The sequence below is a fragment of the Pseudorasbora parva genome, chromosome 11 (assembly GCF_024679245.1).
Source record: "Pseudorasbora parva isolate DD20220531a chromosome 11, ASM2467924v1, whole genome shotgun sequence".
NCBI classification, from domain to species: domain Eukaryota; kingdom Metazoa; phylum Chordata; class Actinopteri; order Cypriniformes; family Gobionidae; genus Pseudorasbora; species Pseudorasbora parva.
The window spans coordinates 25495462-25520109 of NC_090182.1; the positions used below are offsets into that span (position 1 = coordinate 25495462).

General features: G+C 38.4%; 1 protein-coding gene across 1 annotated transcript; it reads left to right on the forward strand.

Annotated features, from left to right (window-relative positions):
• Nucleotides 1-31: 31 nt before the first annotated feature.
• On the forward strand, nt 32-15123 carry vimr2 (vimentin-related 2). The gene is made up of 10 exons (XM_067457532.1): nt 32-372; nt 1300-1441; nt 1734-1892; nt 2044-2163; nt 3754-3849; nt 4382-4519; nt 7655-7789; nt 11109-11219; nt 11292-11416; nt 13588-15123. The coding sequence occupies exons 1-10, from the start codon at nt 284-286 to the stop codon at nt 13628-13630; spliced, it is 1158 nt and encodes a 385-aa protein (XP_067313633.1). The 5' UTR covers nt 32-283; the 3' UTR covers nt 13631-15123.
• Nucleotides 15124-24648: the final 9525 nt, after the last annotated feature.

The following is a 24648-nucleotide window of genomic DNA, read 5'->3' on the forward strand; positions in this document are numbered from 1 at the left end:
ATGCTAAGTAATTCTAGTGCAAGCTCTTGTGCAGACCTAAACTGTCATTGCCCCATATGTGCTTGTGTAAATGCTTTCTGAAGGAGCGGCTTCCAATCATGTTGCAGTGGCTAAATTGTTTCTGTTTCATGTGAAAGGTTTCTCTTCTGACACTGTTCCCCTAGTTAGACTACTTTGTGCTCCATGAGAGATCCCACAAGCGCGTGTGACATTCTCACCCCGTCGTCTATATAGACCCCCGGCTTGTGCGGTTGTCAACATCTTTTGCTTTCCTACTGCTGTCATGGCCCTGCTGAGAGTGTCCTCGTACCGTAAGCTGTTTGAGGAGGAGCAGTGGAGCCAGGCTGCAGGACGCTGTGGAGTCCAGGCCCGGTCAGTGCTTTTAGATCTGAAAGCCTTGCACGTATTGTTGGTAAATTTTAAATGAATGTATACTGATTAGCATAGAGTTGCTATTTTTGGAATTTCAGCTCATTCCTCCATATAAACTCATCGTTAAGACAGGATATATAGACCATGTTTATTGGCTAAACATTGACAATTAAGATTATTGGCCAAGTTTAATTTTGACTTTGCTTTGTCTCCTAAATAATGCATTTATGATTCATACACCTGGAGGAGGAGTAGTAGTTATTATTATTTTATGCTGGTTTTGGTTCAATAAGTCTATTGTGTTCATCAATGCTGCTTTTATTTGATCAAATTGATCCTTCAGAAATCATTATAATATGAGCTGATTTTCTGCTCAAGAATATTTTTTAATTATCATTAATGTGGAAAGCAGTTGTGCTGCTTAATATTTTTTGAATAATACCATGATACAATTTATTCTCTATGTGGTTATTTAATGAATAGCAAGTTCACAATAACAGCATTTATTTGAAATGTGCAATTTTATTATTATTTTTACATTATTTTAACATTTTTGAATAAAAAAAAAAAAAAAAAAAGATAAACCCTTACTGACCCCAACTTTTGAACTGTAGTATATTATATACTATGTATATTTATTAGTTTCCTACAATACATAACACAGTTTTCAAATATTTTTTATTTTCTTGTTTGAATATATATACCCATTTAACCCATATTTAACTACCATATAATCACACATGGAGTTTTGTGTGAATTCTTTGTATCGTCTAAACAATTACTTTATTCTTTGAATTATAAATACAGTTTAATTAGTTAAGCTGTTCCGTGTATTTCCGCTTTTCCTGTAATATTGTTTGCTTATGTTTTGCTTAGAAAATAAACACAGCATTGCAGACATTGGAAAGCTTTCGATCTGTTTGACAGGGGTAGATTTTCAGTGAGTGAATGTCCCGAGCTGGATTTTGCTGCAGCTAGTGCCCTAAACAAGGAGGGTGTGGCTCGATTTGTCCGTGAGCGCTCCGTCATCTCTGCCCTCAATGATCGCCTAGCTGGCCTCATCGATGTGGTGAGACATTCTAATACACACCCAAGGTTCTGCTGGGTAACAACCAGCTGTGCTCATGCTGAATCTAATCGTTTCCCTGTGTGTGGCCCAATTATCATATTTCCGTGATGTTTAATGGGGTCAGTCATTTGCCTGAGGGTGTGAAGAAAATCATATTAAGGCCATGAAGATGCTGTCACAGTGTCCTCTACTGCATAGTGTTATATGATACAACATTTTGAACATAAGCCATTACTCTTATATATTGCATGTCCTCTACTCTCGTAAGTTACCTTATGTGTGGCTGTGGTAGGTTCGGTGTCTAGAAGGGGAGAATGAATCTCTGGAGGCTGAAATCATTGAGCTGGAAGAGAGGCTAGAGTCAGAGCAGATCACCACAACCACAGTCAGCATCAGCAGTCCTGCCGACTACAGCCTGGAGGCTGTGATAGAGAGGCTACGGAAAGAAAAGGTACCTCTTAGAAGTGGTGATGGATATTTATGCTTGACTTGATCGCATTAAATTGATTTAAGTTGTGGGTTTTCTCCTCAAATGTCAGTTTTTTAACACACAATCTATTCTGTTGATTCTTTCATTTCTGCTTACTGGTTGTTTCCCTCAGGAGGAGATTTTATGCAACACAGAGGAGCTGAAGGGTGAACTGCGGCGTCTACAGATGAAATATGATCAGGTGGTTGAGCACAAGACTCTCATCCAGCAAGAACGAGAAGATGTTTCTTTGGTAATGAAAAATGCCATGAAAACTGCAGATGTTATTTGATATATAGTATATACAGGGCCCAAAAAGTATTTGGGCACTTCAACCACATTTAAAGATAGATATTATAAACAAAATATCCATTTTACATGAGCAATTTTGACAAACAGAACATATCCAATCCAGTTATTTTACTATTATTTATATAATGTTAAATGCTACTGTAAAATATTTTAAATTAGCTTTTTATATTTATTTATTTAAATTTCTAGTTTTAGTTAACAATAAACGTAATAACACTAATACAATCTAAATATAATTTTTTTTGTCTTAAACAGAAAACAGGGTTTCTCATGGAAAAAATAAATGCCACATGCCTGGTTATATTTTTTGATTTGTAATGTGTGGTTGAAGTGTATCCCAATACTTTTTGGGTGTCACTGTGCAATATTGGACAGTTAGTTGTCAAATAACAGATATGCAAAAAAGCAGCATTATAGAAAATTACACTTAAACAGAAACTGAATCACCACTCCACCACCCACCAGACTCAAATTTTACACGTTCCCCTCCACTAGATGGCAGTGTTAGCCTGTGCTGCGGGTGGGGTGTTCTGACTCCTGTGGAGGTGTGTGAGTCCCTGGAGTGGCACAGCACAGCTGCTGCTCCCAGATCCGCTCTGGAGAGTCCTGATTACAGGCCCCGCTGACTCCCGGCCAGCGGCCACTCTGAAACCCGAGCTGCTTTCTGTAGAAACCACTCCGTCACCCCACAGATGTCAGAGCACATCTCTAGTAAAAGAGCAGATGTGGGAAAGCTTTCACCGTGCCTAATAATTCACTCATTCAGCCTCTCATATCTCCTAGATGCAACAGAGCAGGGCTTAGAGCTCAGGCTGGGCTGAGTTGGGAAACGAGGGCTGAAGAGAAAAGAATAAAACAGGAAGAGAACTAAAGATGGAGCCACACATATAATATAGTTGCCATTGTACAAGTAAAATACTTTAGAGACATGAGCATGACGGTCTATATGCAGTTTTGTATTTTCACTAGTTTGATTTCACTAAATGGCATTTTAAAGAAGCTGTGGTTATATGAAAAAATGGCATGAGAAAGTAGGATTTTAAGCACCAGCACTGCATCTGGCTGGAATGTCTCCACCATAGTGAAGTTCTGCCCTTCGGTGGTGTGGAAATAGAGGAACCATCGAAATGCTGTCTAGACTCTCTCCAGCACTGGGCTTGTGTTCACGCTGAGATAACGGGAACAACGGCCCCTGTGCCAATTCTGGGCTCCGGGGAAGCTTGTGTGTGTGTGTGCGTGTGCGTGTGTGCTCGGTGCGCATCCTCTGCTGCCCAGATCCATCGTCACACTGCAGCATTCACATGCAAATGCTTAAGTAATTGAATTCATCGGCAATTAATCAGGCACTTAAGATACCCAGATGAGCCGAATAAAGTGGGGGACGTCGGGCTACATATGTGGATCTCGTCTCCCCTGCATTGCAGTCTTTGCCAGGGCACAACCTGGTGGCACTGAGGATGCTTGTGATAGAAGATGTAGAGGGTAAGTGCTTTGTGTTTGAATTGACCTTTATTTCCACTTCCCCACTCAGGAGGTGGATGTAATTACCACTGACTGCCTAGCCCTTCGAGAGCAAGTGGCCATCTATGAGGAGCAGCTGACTGCCATGGAGAGGCAGCACGAAATGGTAAGGCCATGCAGAATGTGGCGTGAAAAACACTTTTTGCTACTTATTTGAAATCTGAACATTTTACCATAGACCACTGAATTTTGACACGGCCTTATGGGGGTTTCGCTATTAAGGTGTCTCCTCCGATCGTAAGGGGAACAGGTTTAGGGGAATGGAGACTGACAGGAAACACGGTCTCTCCAAACACAGTGAAAGAATGTAGTATATGGGGAGTCTGTGGGTACGCCATGCCTGGAAACAGAGAAATATCCGTTGACCTCCCTCTGGGACGTACGGTATAACTCAAAGTACAGGCGTATGAAATGAAAACAGAAGTTCTTCTTGTTTTATTAACTGCTATTATTATCTTGATACATCTGCCACTCTCTCATTATTCATTTTGACGAGAACAAGCCGAGACTCAGACTCAATCTCCTTTTCATGAACACTTTATTGGGCCCAGATTAATGAACAGCTGCCCTATCTCGCACAGGCGGATATTGTTACCTGAGATAGAAACCAAAAGCCATGATGTTGCGTTTGTTCGCAGAGGCTGGAGAAGCTGTGTGAGCCCAGGCCTCTGGATGAAGGTTCTCCCACTGTATCCCTGCAGTTCCCAACCTTTGATATCACTCCAACCATCATGGACATTAAGGAGTACTACAGTGAGCTGGCTGAGAGCTTCAAGGTAAATTACACACCACTCCAGTATACTCCAGTGTTCTGTACAAGCTAAATTGACAGCTTTTGTGGTTTTAACGTTACACTACTACACTGGGTTCAGTAAGAATTTTTAAAAAAAATAAATTATTTTATTGGTTGCATTTTATTTAACAATAGGTGTACTTGCGTGCACTTACAGTGTATTTCCCTAAGAAAATACTGGGTAATATAAGGTAACTTCAGTGGCTTAGGTGTAGGTCAGGGTTAGTACATAGTTATTGTAACCCGTGGGAACAATATTGCATCATCATAATCTTTTTTTAAATATCTAACTCGAGCACCACGAAACTAGACATATATGGTATCATTTGAAAGATTAGAACTTCAGCGTTCTAAATAACCCAATCATTTCTGCATTTATATTACATAGAAGAAAATAATACGGTTTGAATTTGACCCCCCCGCCCCGCAATGACCCCCTCTTGAGAAAATCATACAAATAATATCAAATTTCATATTTTTATCACAAACTCACCTAAAATAGACAAGTCATATATCAAATGAAAGCTCTCACCCTCAAGAATATCACTGAGCATTTATTTCACCGAGCCAATAATTTACAGCAACTTTATGTCAAAAGATTCACAAAGATGGAAATGACTCTTTGAGCAAGCAAACACATTAGTCATATTCCTGTTCCGATCACAAACTGGTTGTAAAGCTACTAGCCTCAAACGCTTTATCAGCTTGTTCCTTAGGTTGTTTTCTTCAAAATGAGACTATTTTCACATGTCTGTGAGCAAGCATTGCCAAACGACACTGTAAAATGTCACCAGTGTCCAGATCAAAACATGTGATGCAGACAAATACTTTTATTATCCTTAGTTTTGATTGTCCATGTTAGCTGTCATTTTTTATGACATCATCACATATTGCCAAAAAAGCTAAGAATCTCAGCTCTTTTTAGACATGTCGATCATGCTTCTAGACCAATCAGAGCCCGAGATCTCCCTTTACAAATTTGAAGAGGCGGAGCCTTCTTTTCGATTTCCTAGTGGCAGGCTTATGTCAATGCAGATGAGTATGAGTTATTAGATAGTTTAGACAGATAAATCTCAATAAAACATTTTGGAAGGAGATATCAAGAAAATTATTTTTTCCCCTGTTTAGTACCAATTTGTAGAATCAACAGAAATTTTCAGAAAGGATGTAGACCAACAGATAAAATTAGAGATTTTTAAATAACTAAATTAAAAATAAATACAAATATAATTTTTTTATATATGTTTATCATAAAATTGTAAATAGATAAAATAGAATAGATGCAATATTTTAGAGTGTTTTCTGTAAAATGAGACCATTTTTATCAATTTACTCCAATGTATATGGGTAGGGCACTCTTTTAAATTCAGATATGCAAGAAGCCAAAGCCAAGCCAAAATGTTCTGCTGAGCTGAAATGGTTAAGCAACACAACTATCAATCAACATTGATAATAATCAGCAAATCGGCATATTCAAATTTCTGAAGGCTCCTGTGACACTGAAGACGGGAGTAATGATGCTGAAAATTCAACTTTGTCATCAGAGGAATAAAATTGCATTTCAAAAATGTTATAATACACTGTAAAAATTAAAAATTAAAAATGTACTGGTAATTTTCTGCCAGTACATTATCCAGTAATTTTACGGGAATTTCCTGTTAACCCTTAAAGCACAAACTAATACAATGTGTAATTCAAAATACAGGTAAAACACCTGTAAAAAACCAATACGGAAAATTCCTTCATATTTATACAGTACATTGTGCCCTATTTTTATTTTTTTACAGTCAAGGTTAAATGTAATAATATTTCACAATATAGCTGTTTTGCTGTATTTTTGATCAAATAAAAGCAGCCTTGGTGACCGCTTTCAAAAACATGAAAAATTCTTAAGACCCCAAACTTCTAAATGGTAGTTTGTTGATTACTGTAGAAAATAATTAAAATATATATAAAAGAGTAAGAGAGGCAGTTACAATAAAAGTAAATGCAGCCAGCGTTTAAGGTTAAATGTACTTTAAAAAAAGTCTCAATTCTACATTTTTGCTGTGGGACTATTGTTTTATGTCAGTTATTTTATGATTATTTTCTGCTGTCAATTGAGTTTGTATCAACTTGAAACATTTCTTTTGAAGGATCAGGTCCTCCACCAATCGCCCACCCCTCCGTACACTCCCAGAATGCAGAAATGTTCGTACTGCTCTTTTACATCATAATGTTCGTGCTGCTCTTTTACATTTTGTGAAAGTGAATGGGAATGTAAACTATCCAGCACTGAGAAGGAACAAAAAAGTTTCATTTTCCTTGTAAATAATGACATAACTGTCTTTTTGGGTGAACTAACCTCTTAACACAACAGTGCTTGTTTTTTCCTTCCTCTTTTACACTTTACTTCCGGGGGCAGTTCTGTGGGACAGAGAGCTCTGTCCACATCTAGCACAGAGCACTATTGTCCCCTCTGTGTCGTTTGAGGAGTGAGGGCTCTCTAAAGGTCATCCTACAGCACCAGTGCCCTCTGACCCTGTTTGCCTCAGGAGTGACTGCTCTTGACTGGGGTCGCGGTGGTAATCAGAGCTCTGGAGCCCTTCCCAGGCTCCTATGCAGAATGAGTCTGGAGAGGAGAAGAGAGCACTTCTACGCCAGGACACTGGAGAGCCTCTATAGGCTTAATAGTCTCTAGTGTGTTTGTGTGTGGGTGTAAGATAAGCAGGCAAAGAACAACACCTGCTAGTGTGCTAATACGCAAAAACCAGCAGACACGCAAACACATTCTTAACCGCCATTCCCTGCTTTCATGTGGTCTGCTTTTCTATTCATTGCTCTCTCAGGTGGTCTCAGAACCCAAAACTGGTGCTTTGTTTCATTAGTGCCGCACAAGGTCTTATTGTCTCATTCACAATTGATATTGATTGGGATTTGAGGGGAACAGTAATTGGAGGCTGATTTTTGACTGGTTGCACCTGCTCACCTGATGGGCCTTCATTTGCTCTTCTTTCTTCTGGGAATAATCAGTGATCCATCTTCACTGCCTGCTCTCTATAGAACTCAGCTTCATGGGTGGTAACCCTTCTTTAGAGATGCAAGAAACCTGAATCTGTAAACCTTTCCTGCGTTTTAGTTTGGGTCCAGAGCCTCAAGCGCTTCCACCATTGACGCTGCAGGAAAAGGGAAGGAGGAGCAGCTGGCTAAGTTGACTGGAGGGAAAGTGAAGGACATCTCCAAAGAGACTGACGTGAATGTCCTCAAGAACTTGGTGAGTGAGTTTACTCTCAATGACACACTTGAGCTCTGACCCATCAAAAGACACTTTAGCACTACAGGGAGCCACTAAAATGGTTGCAAATGAGACCTAAAAAAAACCCTTTCAACAATAATTGAAAATGTAGTCACTGTTGGTGGCTGTCTATAAAATGTATCCAGTTTAGTCAGTTATTGATTCTATTATTAAGATGCACACCACTGTTTCAACAACACTGTATGAATCCATACGAAATGTATGAAAATTCAAATCAGACCCACTCATTGAATCAATCAGATCAGTTACTGAGTTCTCAAAAGACTCCCTCACTGAACTGCTAGTCATTTTACAGTGATGATCGATTCTAAATGAACTGGGGACAATTTAAAAACTCTTAAATGTTTCACTGAAAGTGTCACTGGTGTTTCACAATACCATGTCCTCTGTCAGACTGACAGCTGAGGAATAAAGTAAGAGAACTCCTGCTGCCCAGAGTGTTTATTCTGAGAGATAGGACTAGGAGGATGTGAGGAGTGTAGCGTCTATAACAATGTTTATCTCTCTCACCGTCTTCCATTATGAACAATACATTTCACAGTCTGCCAACGCACTCTCTCCCCAATCATAAACTTCATAAACTTCACACATTCCTGCAGTGCCTCGGGAGACAGCAAATCGTACTGAGCCGTAGTAATAAAATCTCACCTGTCAGCCTCCCTCACCGGCAGGAAGAGAAACTTTAGGTTGAAAAAAAGGCAGGGAAGAAAATGTGATGGATGCATTAGTGTAAGGGAAATCATTGAGGATTTATGTTTTAAATGATTAGAGCCGCTTGCTGACTTAGTTTACATTCTGAATAGCAAGAAAATCATTGGTCAGCCACAACTCACACCTTTACGTTTGAGATAACAAACAGGGTGGTTTGGTTTTAATTATTGTGGTTGTGGTCATAGCCCCTCTCTTAAAATAAACTGACCGTCTCCAACCACACTGCTCACTCTCATAACACAGGATCCTGTTCGCTGATCAGTGATGGACAGTCATACTACATTCTCTTTAGTTTTCTCTCCTCATTTCTCCCCAATCAATTGTGTTTCCTACAGTAGCTTGTGTCAGAAAACGTTGCAGGTAGGACAAGTAGGAAGGCATCAGTGCACATTTGAATCCAGTTTTATGTAATGTCATCTTTACTAAAAAGCCTTCAAACAGTCAGTTTTTGAAAGCAGCATAAAAGTCCCCTGCACAGTCTGATATTTTATTCCGTGTGAGTAGTTTTGTGGTTGGTGGAAAGAATAATGACATCAGCTGATTTCATTTCTAGTGGGAAATGTGTTGTGGTCAATAAATATTTAGTATGAAGCTTTAATTTGTTGATTATAAGTTGACTATTTGAAAGATAATTGACAAATGAGTGTCCAAGGTAAAGAAAGGAAATAATAATTTAAAATGTGTTTTAAAGGGGGGGTGAAATGCTGTTTCATGCATACTGAGCTTTTTACACTGTTAAAGAGTTGGACATGGTGGACACATCCTAAACTTAGACAAAGTTTCAAAAACTAATGTTGGAGGTTTGATAGAGTATTTCTGTGTCAAAAATAGTTCCGGTGTCTTACAAGTTTCTGAGAGTTTTTTTTCAAGTATGCCTCGGCAGTCGGTGAGTAAAACTGCTTCAAATGTCTTTGCTGTTGGCTATCGTCGCGTGAGTAAACATCAGCAAACGACACGATCGCGTGCTTCGTCATTCAAATGCGCTAACGGACTCTATTGTTGTTCTATTTATTACGTTACACTAGTCTGACGTGCAAAACCGTTTTGCTTGCTACTGCTAAGGTTTAGTCGCATACAATAGTCCATAAACCGAATCATGTGTTCATAAACTGCGAGTAAAGACAAACAAATGTTGACTAAATACATACCACAGAGACGTAAGTCGTGCAGTTGCTGTTTCTCCTGTTTCCAATTTATTTCAGTCTCCGAATGATTCTGGATCATATATCTATTAGCTGAGATCGATAGCCATGGGTTTCTCCACGCATTAGGACGTCACCGCTTTGTTCGCACTCGTCATTCTTTAGCTCCGCCCACACGATACAGGCGCTCGGTACAGCCTGAGGTACCCCCCCCCCCTTTTTATTTTATAAATTAAATAAAAAATAACTCCTAACAAAGTTTTTTATATATATTTCGGTATTAAAATAGTAATAAACATATAATTAATTTTTAATTTTTTTTTGCACCACATGACATTTTACAACCTGAGTCTGGTTCCTTATTATAAAAGGGTCAAATTATCTTACCTTTTGGAGCCTTATTGACCTTTACACATCAGGGGCACATTAATGATGCTTTTCTATATGACATCAGGACATTTTTATATTGTATACCCCCAAAAATTATTAAAATGAATTTTAATTTAAAACTTGTGACAAAAAACTGCACTAAGGGCATTGTAAATATAAACTGCACGCTTAATGTATTTTTGATTTAAACAATGGATCCAGACCAAAATAAATCGGTGAAATCGGGTCTCGTTTACGGCAGAGACACCGCTAGTTTTCTCTAGGGGGAGCAACAAACCAGACCGCCTTACTCTCAGTCAAGACCCAAAGCAGAGTAACAACTATTTTCATCGGTTGACGTATCATCAGCTTGTTAATAACAGAGCTTGGAGCCTCCCAGGATCTACCTGAAAGAGAAACGGAGCGTGCAATCTCCATCCATCTCTGACAGCTGACTGTTTAACTTACCTGATTACAGTAATTACTCACAGCAGGGCAGCTCGTGTACAGAGGTGTGGCTGACAGTTCTCTGCGTTGTGTTTGTTAATAGGTGAATATGCAACGGGAAATGTCAACTGTTTTCAGACATGCTCTCACAATTACGAATTTAAGACCAAAATAGGCAGTAATTACAACATAATGTTTTGTTAAGCTCAGCTCTGTGTTGTTATACATTTGCGTATCTGCATATTATGTTTATGCACAGTTTAAGTCTTTGGACATTCATATTCCAATTTGCAGTCATCAAAACTCATTAAAAATAAATGCAATTATGGAAATTGCATAAAATGTCAAAACTATCTTATATTTTTTTGTTCATTTTAGCTTCAAATTAGCTGTCCTTTGTATGAATTACAGCTCTGCACACTGAGCATTTACACCAACATTACATGGTGCCATCTAAGGTGCATTATAAATAGTATTGAATGACCTCTCATACATGCTGGACGCTTACTGGATGCGTTTCCTCTTTGGAAATTTTGACTTTAAAGATCTGAAATGCATATTCAATCAGCTCTGCCCAAACCTTTGACTGGTGCTGTATGTAACTGTAGATTGCTGAGCTGCAGAAAGAAATGGCAGAGCTGGAGACGCATGGAGACGAGTTGGAGGCTGAAATAGAAGCCAAGAAAGGCAAATACCTGGAGGAGATAGAGGAGCTGGAGGTACAAGCACTCGCGTTCTTATTTTTTCTGCAGCATCTCTCAGTATCTCACCACTGTGTTGTTTCTGTCCAGAATTACATTTGTCAACTGGAGGAGGAGGAGGCTGATCTTCAGTTCCAGATGAAGGATCAAAGTGAAGACTATGAAGAACTGCTGAATCAGAAGATGAATCTAGACATAGAGATTGCTGCTTACAGGTGATATATGTTATAATCATTATTTTGGTCATACTTTAACATGATACACTACCGTTGAATGGTTTGGGTTGGTAAGATTTTTTTTTTTTTAAGGCTCACCAAGGCTGCATTTGTGTGCGTGCGTGCGTGCGTGTGTGTGTGTGTGTGTGTTTATTCCTGTGATGGCAGCCATTACTTCAGTGTCACATGATCCTTCAGAAATCATTAAAATATGACGATTATCAAAGCTTTATTTTTGTGAAAACAGTGATACTTTTTTTTAGGATTATATTAGTTTAAAAGAACAGAATTTTTTTGAAATGGAAAACTTTTGTAACATTTCAAATGTCCTTATAGTCATTTTTGAAAACTTTTAATTTATTTTTTTATTCTTACCCCAAACTTTGAATGGTAGTGTAAATCATGCAGTTTGTTGCAGAGAGGTGTGCTGTTACTTTTTTAAGTGATCACTTATCATAAGCTGTGTTTCCACCAAAATAGCCCTGACAATTTGTCCCAGGTATGTTTTCCCCCCAGACCTGTTGCTGTCTGTGTTTCTATCGTGGTATAAAGTACTGTGAAGATTAGGCATATTAGTTTGGCGACTTTCTCTGAATGAAATAAAATAATGCATTTTTACAGATCATAAAGGATTTAGGTGTTGAATTATGTCATTGCACTGCAGGGTAAATGACTATGACACAATGAGGCATTCCTGAGGCCAAGATGGGTCACAGGAAGCGCATCCCCTTACAGTCGCAGAAAGCATGAAGTAATTTCCTGCTTCCCTGAACATGTGTCTTTTCATGCCATCACCGGATTGGGAATACTCCCAGTCTCCTTTGATGTATGTGGCATGATGACGCATGCACAACATAACCTCAATCCTTTGAAATGCCCCTAAAATAGAGGCTCCTGACTCTAGAGGTTCAGGAAGTGGCGAAGTTGCAAACAAAGGCTCTTTAAAATGGACAAAGAGAGCTGGTTTTGTCTTAGTCGACAGGCCATGCAGCTGATGTCACACCTCCGTGCTTTCTGCACATGTACATCATTTTTCTCAAGATGCTAGATTTATATTACTGGCGCTTTCTCTTCCTTGATGAATAAGAGATGAAGGCTTGGCTTGTATGCTCTTGCAGACTTTAGAGAGCTGTCTGCTCGACAAACCCCTAATGACACTGTGCTGCCATCTCCATTGCCATTTGGCTTGTGAAAAATCCCAAATGCAGTTTTTGCCAGATGCCAGATGTTGACGAGCATCTCTGATGCCACATTCAGCCTCATTATCAGTTTAAAACAGTACAGACTGCACGTCATGCATTCCAGCATCTCTGCCGACCTCTCGACAGACATTTCACCATGATGTACAGTTGCTTAAGATTATCTTAAGATCAGGGATACATTGAACCCTGTGACAATAGCTTATATTTCCATTCAAAGCTGCAAATTTAACAGCATAAAATTTGGAATTTTGCATAAAACATTTGTGAATAAAGCAATGTTTTCATCCCATCTGTTCAAGTAAACAAAATTGTCACTTCCTGGGAAATTGCCGCAAAATATCTATTAAAAAAGGGAAATTGTTGCAATTGGAAAAGCCATTATGACTTTTTCCAACATCATAAATGACTTGCATCTTAGAACATGCAAACAAAACACTATAAATACTGTCATCTTACAGCGTTATCTTGCATTCAGATAGCTGGTGTTTGGGAATGCAATCATGTGAGACGCTTCCAAGGGAAATAAACCAAATAATTTAGATGAAAGACTTTGATTTAGGCATTTTAGAACCATTCAAAGCATTCAAACCAACATTTAAGATGCTGTGCAATGCAATTGTTCTACTGGTTAGTTCAGTTATCCAATCACATCCTCTGTTGAGGTAAAAAGTCACTTTTTCTTCTTTTTTTGTGCATGGAGGGATTTTTTGCACTTTATGCACATTTTCTTAAACAAATCTTGAAAAAAGTTGATAATTTCCATCCTGTTATTTTTTGTTGTTGTTGTTGTATGCATTATCCCAAAATGTGCATTAAAATCGGTGGAAACAGCTTCTGAGATTTGGATTGGTTAGCAGGGATATAGTTACCCAAACATTTCACTAGTGCAGTTGAAAAGGGGGAAGCTCAAGCTAAAGCCAGATTTAGCTGATGTTTTTGTTGTTGTTGTTTTTTATATTCCTGCTTCAGGGGTTTGGTTGAAGAAGAGGTGGAGAGACTGAGCTGCTTGTAAGAAGCAAGAATGCGAGGCTCTTCTCTGGACTGAAGCAGACACAAAGAAACACTAAAACCACATACAGTTCAACCCTTAACAATGAGTCTCACAAATCAAGAAAGTATAGAAAACAGCTGTCAGACACACTTAACCTTCTGAGCAGATGTAAACCTTCACTGACAGATGAACTTCAGGGAGTATGTGCAAACTCATTGATAACGGGTCATTGACAGGTAACCCGGGGTCTTCAAGAAACACTGGATCTGTGCCGCAGTGGGAGTGTTGGGGGATTTTCAGCACAAAAAGCTTCGTCTTGCAGTTTCATAGTCCGTCACTGATAAACATGCATACAATATACTGTTAAAAAGTTTGGGGTCATTGAGATTTATTTTGAAAAGAAATTAATACTTTCATTCATCAGGGATGAATTAAATTGAGCAAAAGTGACCGTAAAAGCCATTTATAAAGTTACAAAACATTTTTATTTACAAAAAATCTGTTGTTTTATATTTTTTCAACATGGATGATGATTAAAAATGTTTCTTGAACACCAAATCAGAATATTAGAATAATTTCTGAAGGATCATGTGACTGAAGACTGGAGTAATGGCAGGAATAAATGACATTTTAAAATAAATTGAAATACAACAGTTATTTTATATTGTTATAATACTTCACAATTCACTGTTTTTACTGTATATAATAAATAAATGCGGCCTTGGTGAGAAAAACATCAAACTTACCAACCCCAAACTTTTGAATGGTAGTGTACATTCACGTTTTATTCACACATTACAGTTGTATTACTCTGCAGAAAAAGCCTGGTGATACTCACTTTACCTTAACATTTCCTGTTCTGCCCAAAAGCTGTTTTAAATCTGTCAATAAGTACATTTACCTGCGCTTTAAAAGGTCAATTTCAGTCCGACTACAGCAATAATTTGTCTTTTTAAAATGTTTTAGACCCACTGAAATCTCATTAGTCATGTTTTATCATTCGGGCTAAGAGACCTAGATAGTATGATTTGTACTGTAGCTTGACTTTATTCAATGCATACATTAACAATGTATTAAAAACTTCAAATATTTAGTTACATATTGTGTCATGTACTTTGACAGACAGATGAAGATTGTAGCTTAACTACACAAAAACTTTTGATTGGATGAAAATGTACATATTGACAGATAAATGTCCAAATAGTACTCATTTTCATTGGATATTTTGCTTGTCCCTTATCATCTGCAGCTAGTTGTTAATTGAACATACTGACGCTCTTCTGTGCAACAACTTACATCGTTTAAATAAATCATTGCCTTTCAAAATCATTCAGTCTTTTTTCTTCTCAACTCTAAGTTGAGAACATTTCACTTTTTTGGGAGTATTTCTGCCGACATGGACTTGAAAGAGACCGCAATCGTCCTTCTGTCAGTCAAGTGCCGTATCATTTCACCACCTTTGAAGTCTTGGCATGGAGCGCTGTGGAGTTTTACCCAGCGAGCCCTTCAATCTTCATACTCAGGGGCGTGGGACTGGGGGGATAAAGGGTACTGAGTAACCAGGGCCCAAGGCAGGGAAGTCCGTTTTCTATACATACACATACATGGTACGGGGGCCCAGCAAGATGGTTTGTACCCAGGGCCCAAAATTTGGTGCTACGCCCCTGTTCATACTGACCCTCGCTTGTAAGCGCCCTGCGCTATTAACCCTATCAGAGGCTTGTTATCTGTGCATTTAAGATGAAAAATGCAGCTAATAATGGATTAGATAAGATTATCCAGGACCCGTGAATTCCTGTTGAATTGAGGCCCATCCGTAAGGGCTGCGGTGAGGCTGAACTGACCTGTGCAGCCAAGCTGACTCCTTTAATTCTGTGGATATGAAACATGGGCAGCAGGAGAGGAAGTCACTCTGTCTTTGGGGCCCTTATTTTCACTGCTGAGGTACTTAGTCATTCTTGTTGCCCAAGGGCACCAGATCACCCTGAACCTCCCCCTCTTTAAATACACTCACCCACCCCGAAGCCTTCTGGGTGCTTCTGATGAAGTATGGGACCCTGGGCCTGGTCTGCTGGTCTGTGGGGACTTTAGTTTGCTTCTGGCCTTTCCTGAGGTTTGACAATGGAAAAGGGGAGGAAAGGATCTGACATCAGCAGGATGGGATCAAAAGGTCATGCAGGGACATTTGGCCTGGCATTTTCTTATTCGACGCACATTGTTTTGCATCTTTTTCCAGCTTGTGTCTGTCTCTAATGTGATGAATATTGTTTTCTCATTATTCACTAATTTGTTTACCGTGTGCTGATGTACCTCAAATTAAATTGGATCAATGAAACATTTCTTAAACACAGGCAATGCCTTTTTTAATCAATTTGCACTACATTATGTTAATTTTGCGGTGCGTCATTTACAATTTCATAATTAAAATTTCCTAATTTGTAAAACCACAACTTATCCAGGTTGAAAAACACTGATTAAAACAGCAACTGCTCTTTAAAACATTAACAGAATTATAGTGAGGATAATGGCAGGTTTGGACATGATGTATAAGCGAGTTTTTAACCCTCCCAGTGGACCCTTACAGGAGGTTTGAGGGGCTATTAACCCCTTGTAGGCCAGCAGTGACATTGAGAGGTCAAAGGCCAGTCTTCCTTTTAGCTTTCAGACCTTGACAACTTGGCAGTAGGGGTCAGTCATCAAAGCTGAGGTTTAGGTCAGTGGTCAGTGACACCCCTGGCCTTTTAATCCTGATGTCCTTGATGAGAAGTGAAAATGGAGGCAGAGATAGAAGGAGAGACATCTATGAATAACAAAGATTAAAAACCAACCCCTAATCTTCACTAATACTAATGCTTATGAAAGTTTACACACCTGAGTCTGGTTGGACAGTGTTATTGATACCCAGAAGGCCAGCCTGTGCGTAAGAATAAATGCAATGTTAATTATATTATTAATGTTAATAACAAGGTTTAAACTGAGAATAAGATGGTGAATCGTGCACAGGTCAGATAATTAAAAATGAATTCATTCAAAAATTTGAAATTATATTTTGCATAAACAAAATTAAGCCTTTTAGGGCAATAAATATTAATTAATTTCATTGTGACATTACTAATGATAGTTCATTTTCTTCCCAAATTGCTTAGTGCATCCAGAGTTTAAAAAAATATCGGTATTAATAAATAAAATAAATGCACCCTTGGTGAGCTTAAGATACTTTTAAAAACAAAAAATCTTAAAGATAAAAAAACTTTTGAATGATAATGTATACTTTTACAATTTATTGTTATTTAATATAAGAAAATAATGTCATAATGCAAAAAAGGGAGAGGGAAAAAACTACCTGCAATAGTACTAAAATTTCTTTTGATTTTGGTTGTGAAATATGACCCGGGCATGTTTAGATTGACCCAGTCAAATAAAAAAGCAGTTTTCTGCACATTACAGGGGAATGTCACATGAAGAATGTCATCCAACCATGCTTAAAGTAGTCATTGGCAACACCTTATGATATTTGAGCCAAACATGCTGTTTCAGTCATGAAAAATTAGATAAGGAATTTAAGGTAATGTTCACTGGAGAGCAGCTTGTGATTCAATTCAGCGTTCACCTACACACTTGGCTGTTTTATCCCAACCTGATCGACTGAACAAATAATCAAAGTCCCTTTGAAAGAGAGAACTCATTTTTAAGGTTCACGTATGCTGTGTCTGGAAACGAGACCAAGCATGTTATTTCAGCAAATAAACAAAGACAGGGAGGGGGGAGAGTAAAGAAAGAAAATGACGACTGTGTAAATATACAAAAGTGAGAGTCAATTGAGAAAGTCTTTCCATAATAAGAACCGAACAAATAATAAATTACAGAGGTTGCTTTCAGCTACAGGGAATCGGCAAGATGTTTCCAGCCGAAGAAAGAAGGCGTCACTCTTTCACCTTTTCCTACAAGGATCATGGAGCTGCATACATCAGCGAGAACACCAAACACCATCATTCTAATCCAAGATTGTCTTATTTATTTTATTCTGATGATAATTAAAGTGCAAAAATCTTTTTGGTCTTTTTTTGGTTCACATTTAAAAAGAATCTCATCATCCATGTGGTATCTTTGGTCTTTTCTGTATATTTTCCTGATATTTGTGTCAAATTGTCGACAGTTAATAATTCTGAAATCAGTAGCTCTCTCCAGGTGCTTCTTTCTTTTGGCTAATCCAGTGGATCAACATAGCAGGATGGATTTCAGAGCCTGACTTTGACAGCTTCTCAAGTGTAGCCTATTTCATTATCACAACCATCTAAACAACTTTTTGTCAGTAAAGGACACCAAGAACAATAACCTTTAAAGAGCATATTGCAGTTTAAAGGACCCAGCGACTCAATGTATAGAAAATTAATGTAGGAACTAGATTTTCTTTAAAATACAGTTACAAACACTTTCCAGCTTTCTGGAAGCGTTTTTGTGAAAAAAATATATACTAACGCAACTAAAAAAACGCTAAACCAGAAGGGACATAACGAGAGGGAGTGCGGGCAATTCAAGCAATAGGAAACCAATGGAGCACAACGATGACGCTGAGGAAATTATTTTATTCACATATGACGGACCACAGCCATACAATTATGAGCCTGCTATGTTGCCAAGAGAGCAGGAACAGGCCAGGATGAGACAGAACAATAGTCAAAGGAGATGTGTGAACCGAAGGAACCTCGCCAGCTCTGAGTCTCAATTGGTTTTTGCTTCGGCATCCAATGTTGAACTCCATCATATCGCCGGGATGATAATTTTCCGGTTTGAAGTGAACGCTACACACCACTGAATTTTTCGAGGCAGATGCAGAAGTGAAATCCCATCTCTTTTGCAAAAATATGGGTAACAACAGTTGATGGGTCCCATTGACTTCCATTGTAGAAAAAACAAAAAACTAGGCTACTATATTGTCAATGGAGTCAAAGGCTATTTGGTTACAGAAATGCTTTAAAATAAATAGTCTACTATATTGTTAAATTATTATTTTGATCATAAATTAATAAATTAAATTTTATTTTAATTTATCACAATAAGCAGGGTTAGTTCACGCAAAAATGAAAATTCTGTCATTAATTACTTACCCTCATGTCGTGCGAATCGGCGGTCACGTGATTTCAGCAGTTTGGCGGTTTGACATGCGATCCACGCTGATTAAATGATTCGAGGCTTTCCAAAGCGGTGTTTTGAAATCGGCACATCACTATATAAGTCGTTATTTGCGCACAAAAACTATTCTCGTAACTTCATAAAATTACCATGGAACCACTGTAGTGAGATGGACTTTGTAACGATGTCTTTATTGCCTATTTGTGTCGGGTTTCAACAAAAAATATCTTCCTTTATGTTCCGAAGATGAACAAAGGTCTTGCGGGTGTCCAACATTATGAGGGTAAGTAATTAATGACATAATTTCCATTTTTGTGTGAACTAAATCTTTAAGGAGCGGACACATTATGTTCAGTGAATTTTTGCGGGTGAAATCCAGTCGTTATTATAATCTCGTGACTGGTTTGTGCGTGACAAAAAATCTCCCAACATAGACTTGTGGGTTTAAGTTAGAACAGAAAGTTGCTTGGTTTGAAAAATGTGATCTGTGCATCATTCTACATTCTACATGTCAATGTCAATAGACAAATTACCTTTTTTGTCCGCTTTGGACTGTATGCATCGTAGACTAGCTATCGTTTCCAGGTATGTTCCCATAATGCTCTGCTTTGTGTCATTCTTGAATATTTAGTTAGTCGTCCTTTTAACCCCAAAATATGCATTTCTAGACTAGTCCCATTAATCCTAAGTCCAATAATGAATATAAATACTTAGACAAAATAAAACATTCTTGTTCTGTGCTATGTAAAAGATAAACCGTTTCTTGTAGCATCTGTTTGTATCGCAGCAATTATTAGTATTTATTTGTAGTAAAGAGCAGGATATGAATTGTATAAATCCCTAAAAAAATGTTGTGCTCGCAGGCTTCTTTCTCCATCCTTCTTAGACATTTCTTTTCTTTGGTCGCGCTGAGTTTGATACAGCATATTAGCCTGGAGGTAGGACTGCTGCTGGATCTTAAACAGACTCTGAAATGATTTTCCACTAGTTACTCATTCATCTTGCTCCATACTGGTCTGGTTCCTCTCAGAGCTGACAGGTCAAGCAGGTCAAGCAGGTAACCAGGAGGTTGTACTTACTAGAATGTTAGTATTCAGTTTGGCAGCTGAAGCTGGCATGAGTTGGCACTCTTTTAGTAAATAATGTTATCTGACACATCTTGTATACCAAAGAGATTATGGCAGGCTTTATATCCCCTATTACCAGAGTAAAGCTGCAGGATAATGTTCCTAAGAAACTTTAACAACATATGGAGCTTATAGTGATTACCAACAGATGAAAAGATACTTACCCTCAAACTGAGGTCTATGCAATGACCATATGGTTTGTAAATATTCGATAAAAGGGTTTGATGAGGTCAAAGTCATCTGTAACCATTATGTTTTGGTGAAAACTGTGGTCACTGATCCTTAGTGGTAACGTGCTGTGAAGTGTTGTCAACTGGCAATATCCAAACTCCATCTGAAGACAAAACAATCTCACCTCGCCTTCAAATAACATCTGCTGCCCATTTGGGAGCCATTCCTGCAGTCGGTGCTGTTTAATATTCACAAAGTCTCTGGAATCCGGCTGGTGCAAAAAACAGGAGAACAACCTGGAGGAACACCCAGATGCTTGGAGAAACGAGGGGGTTAAACAGAATTTTTTGAACTCTGGTAATTTGGACGGGTGGTAACTGCAATGGCGCTCGGCCCTCTTGGGGGGGCCCAGAGGCAAGGCCCGACCCGAGGGTTAGCCACACAGGAAGTTTACACAGCAGCATGCCAAATCAAAATCTATTTAATCATCAAACCGAACGAATAGGAGCTGTCCGCCAGACACAGCTCAGCAGCTGCCTCAGATGAAGACAAATGTGCTGCAGAGCTGCTGGAGCAAAAGGCAAATGCGCTCCGTGAAACGCATAGCGTAGGTGCGCGTTTCACATTCGCCAAGCCCTTTGGTGGCGCGTTTATACAATTGAAGAGCTTTTGAATGCGTTTAATTGTTTGCATGTGAATTGCATTTAAAAAGAGATATTATTTTGCCATTGTTAAAGCCATGGAGTTGATTCACAGCATGCTTTATGGGAATTACTTGCATGTGGAATTGTGACATAAACAATGTTAATTGCCGATTTTAAGCGGCACAAACTCTTCCCATATGTTTTACTGTAAGCCAAATACACTGACCTTGTTAAATGCACTTGAGTAGTGCAGTTTGACTTGAATATGAGAATATTTAATGATTGATGGCCATAATGATGCGAGTTGAATTCCAAGCAATAGAAGTTCATTGTTTAATTTCCACATAGGATGAATATAATTTGTTTACGCATATGGATGTCTCTCAGGAGTGCTTGTTTTCTTTGCATGCTGTGTTTGGTTTTCTCATGAATTTGATATCCAAGTTTAAGAATGCATGTCTCTCAAGAGACAGCAAGTAAAGAAAGGTAACCTAAATAATGCAACCAGTCTGATATAGACTTCAAGACATTTCATATGCATGAGAACATCATCTCTTTGTCAACAGCTCCAGTAGTAATCATCAGGATGGTATTAGGCTTCTGGGTGGTATTGAAGCTGGGGGGGGGGGATCCTTTTTTGGTCCTTAGCCAACAATCATTGGTTATCCTGCAGAGAAGAGAAGCGCTTGTGTATGTTTGAGACTGATGCTATAATGGTTGTCTAAACCTGAGGGTGGTGAAGATCATTAAACACCTCCTCAGTCTTTCTCTCTAAAGGACATCTCTCGTCATGGCAACTACATAAACATCACACACTTTCTCCCAGAGTAAATGTGGAAAGAACATGCAAGGGTGCTACTTGTGAAGTCCACTAGGGACTTGGACTCTTTATAGAGTGCACAGAGAAATATGGATTTATGCAGAGTCAGGCTCTAGGACATTTATAGGATGTGATATTTCCTAGTTAGAAAAGAAAATAGGCTCCACTGATTGTTAATAACTTTAAAAAGCACGAGTTTCTTGGGGGGAGAGCATGTAAAAATAGGCTATTTAAGCTTCATGGTTCCATACTTATGCAGACATTTTTCAGCTGTGAGAACTAATGCGCAATTGGGGCCTCTAAAACAGCTCTCAAAACCAGGGGTCTCATTTATAAAGCGTGCATACGCACAAAACGGGGCTAGAAACGTACGTAAGCCAGTTCCCACGCAAAGGTTGTTATCTATAAAAAACAAATTTGACGGGAGAATGTGTGCACCTTTAAGCAAACTTTGAGCTGTGTGTATGCACATTCTGGAGACAAAGGGAATTGGCGACACAGATGGTGAAGTCGTGAACTGAAGTTAGAACTGTAGAAAATAAATTTGAGAATTAATGACATTTAATTTTCACTCCATTTCATACGTTATAACCCTATTATCATGAAGATTAAATCCAACAGTGTTATTTGTGCCGATTGTTTTAGGCTATATACATCTAGTAAAATCCAAACGGAATTCAAAATGTATTTATATAATATTCATTATATAATAATAATAATCAGCGCTGCCTTACAGTCACATTGTCCACAACGGGAGTGCAGGAGGAGATGGCGCGACTACATGTGATACAGAATAGCATGAAATACCCTTTTATTAGAGAGCTGTGAACACAAGACGATTAAATATTTATATTAATGTACATATATTATAAAATGTCAAATTCTGCAAATATAGTCATAAAGCACAATCACTCATCAGTCCTAACTATTACAGTGTTCATTACAAAACCGCCATGAAGCAGCATGTGTTCACTATAACATTTTCGTCTTAATTTTTCGCCTACAAATTAATTCTGTGATTTTGTCAAGGTGTTAACGATTAGTCTATTTGTTGGAAACATAAATCCTCTGGTGACCGGGTATTTAAGGCTTCATGATGGCACTGCTGGACCTGTTGGAGGATTACACCAATGGCAGAATAAGGAGAGAACGAGTTCATTCAGGGACATTATCAGCAAAACTGCATGAATTTGATTTGATTTGAAATGTTTAAAATTAACAAAATATTTGTAATTAAAATAACACTTTATTTTTTTATTTTTAAATCCCCGAGAAGTATTTTATACAATTTTGTTTTTATGGAAATTTCAATATATTTATTCTACAACATAAAAAGGATATTGAATGATTTTCAGCAATGTAATGTGTAAGACACAACACAAATAGCATTTATAGTCTGTATCTAATATTTAAAAGACATAATATTCAATGTCTTTTACCTTTGACAGTGTTAAACATGGTGTCGTGTGGATGGGAATATGCATGCAAATGATATGCAGATGAGGTCATGCATAAAACTAGGCGTTGTAATTTGGTGATTTCGGGGAGGAGCGAGGGTGATGCACGTTCGCACAATCTGCTGCTGCTGTGATTTATAAAGGGATTTTTGCGCAGGTTCTGGCGCACGCATTTTATAAATCTAATTTTTTTTGTGCGTACACAAAATCTAGCTTTTGTACATACCTACACTTTTAGGATGAAATCTACGCAAAGTTTTATAAATGAGACCCCAGGTCTGTGGGGAAGCTATCTTGATACGTTGAAAGCTACAAGCTATTAAAATAATTCAAAGCTGTTTTGAAAAGATAGCTTTTTTATACATCGCACTTGTAAGCATTTGCAAGAAGTGTTACTTTCTTTGTAAGTTGAATACAGAAGGTGTTTTGATGCTATATTTTACTTTATAAAGTTTTAAATATGGATATTTTTCTTAAACGCATTGATTCACTGTATTCGTCTGAATGAAGAATGTCATACCCTCAGAATTTGCTGCCTTTCCTTCTGGACCGTTTTATCAAGCCAGAACACATCTGTTCTACAGTAGCGTCCCATGGCCAAATCCTGATTCCCCACCGAAACTAAGTGGGTTCTAGTCAGGATGCAACGTGAATTGGGGACCATTTTTTGAAACACTCAATTGTTATTAGAGGATGCTTTAGGAAGGCCAGTCTTAGTTCTTTACTCACATGCCTGTATTGCAGTCACATGAAAGTCAGAACTTTTTGGAAAAAACCCAATTGTTATTGGAAGATTATTTAGTGAGGCCAGTAGGGTGTTTTCACACTAGCAGAATATGTGGGAGAAAGTAGCTATAGTTTGAGTAAACTGTAATGCAATACAGGTGGTAGCTCATTCTGACGGGCATTTTGAGCCCCTCAGAATTTGCTGCCTTTCCTTCTGGACCGTTTAATCAAGCTGGATCACATCTGTTCTACAGTAGCGTCCCATGGCCAAATCCTGATTCCCCACCGAAACTAAGTGGGTTCTAGTCAGGATGGAACGTGAATTGGGGACCATTTTTTGAAACACTCAATTGTTATTAGAGGATGCTTTAGGAAGGCCAGTCTTAGTTCTTTACTCACATGCCTGTATTGCAGTCACATGAAAGTCAGAACTTTTTGGAAAAAACCCAATTGTTATTGGAAGATTATTTAGTGAGGCCAGTAGGGTGTTTTCACACTAGCAGAATATGTGGGAGAAAGTAGCTATAGTTTGAGTAAACTGTAATGCAATACAGGTGGTAACTCATTCTGACGGGCATTTTGAGCCCCTCAGAATTTGCTGCCTTTCCTTCTGGACCGTTTAATCAAGCTGGATCACATCTGTTCTACAGTAGCGTCCCATGGCCAAATCCTGATTCCCCACCGAAACTAAGTGGGTTCTAGTCAGGATGCAACGTGAATTGGGGACCATTTTTTGAAACACTCAATTGTTATTAGAGGATGCTTTAGGAAGGCCAGTCTTAGTTCTTTACTCACATGCCTGTATTGCAGTCACATGAAAGTGAGAACTTTTTGGAAAAAACCCAATTGTTATTGGAAGATTATTTAGTGAGGCCAGTAGGGTGTTTTCACACTAGCAGAATATGTGGGAGAAAGTAGCTATAGTTTGAGTAAACTGTAATGCAATACAGGTGGTAACTCA

Excerpts from the sequence above, each read along its gene's own strand:
- vimr2 (XM_067457532.1), top strand. The coding sequence starts at position 284 with ATGGCCCTGCTGAGAGTGTCCTCGTACCGTAAGCTGTTTGAGGAGGAG. Across the intron at positions 3,850-4,381 it reads TGGAGAGGCAGCACGAAATG|AGGCTGGAGAAGCTGTGTGA; the intron begins GTAAGGCCATGC and ends GTTTGTTCGCAG. Across the intron at positions 11,417-13,587 it reads ATAGAGATTGCTGCTTACAG|GGGTTTGGTTGAAGAAGAGG; the intron begins GTGATATATGTT and ends TTCCTGCTTCAG.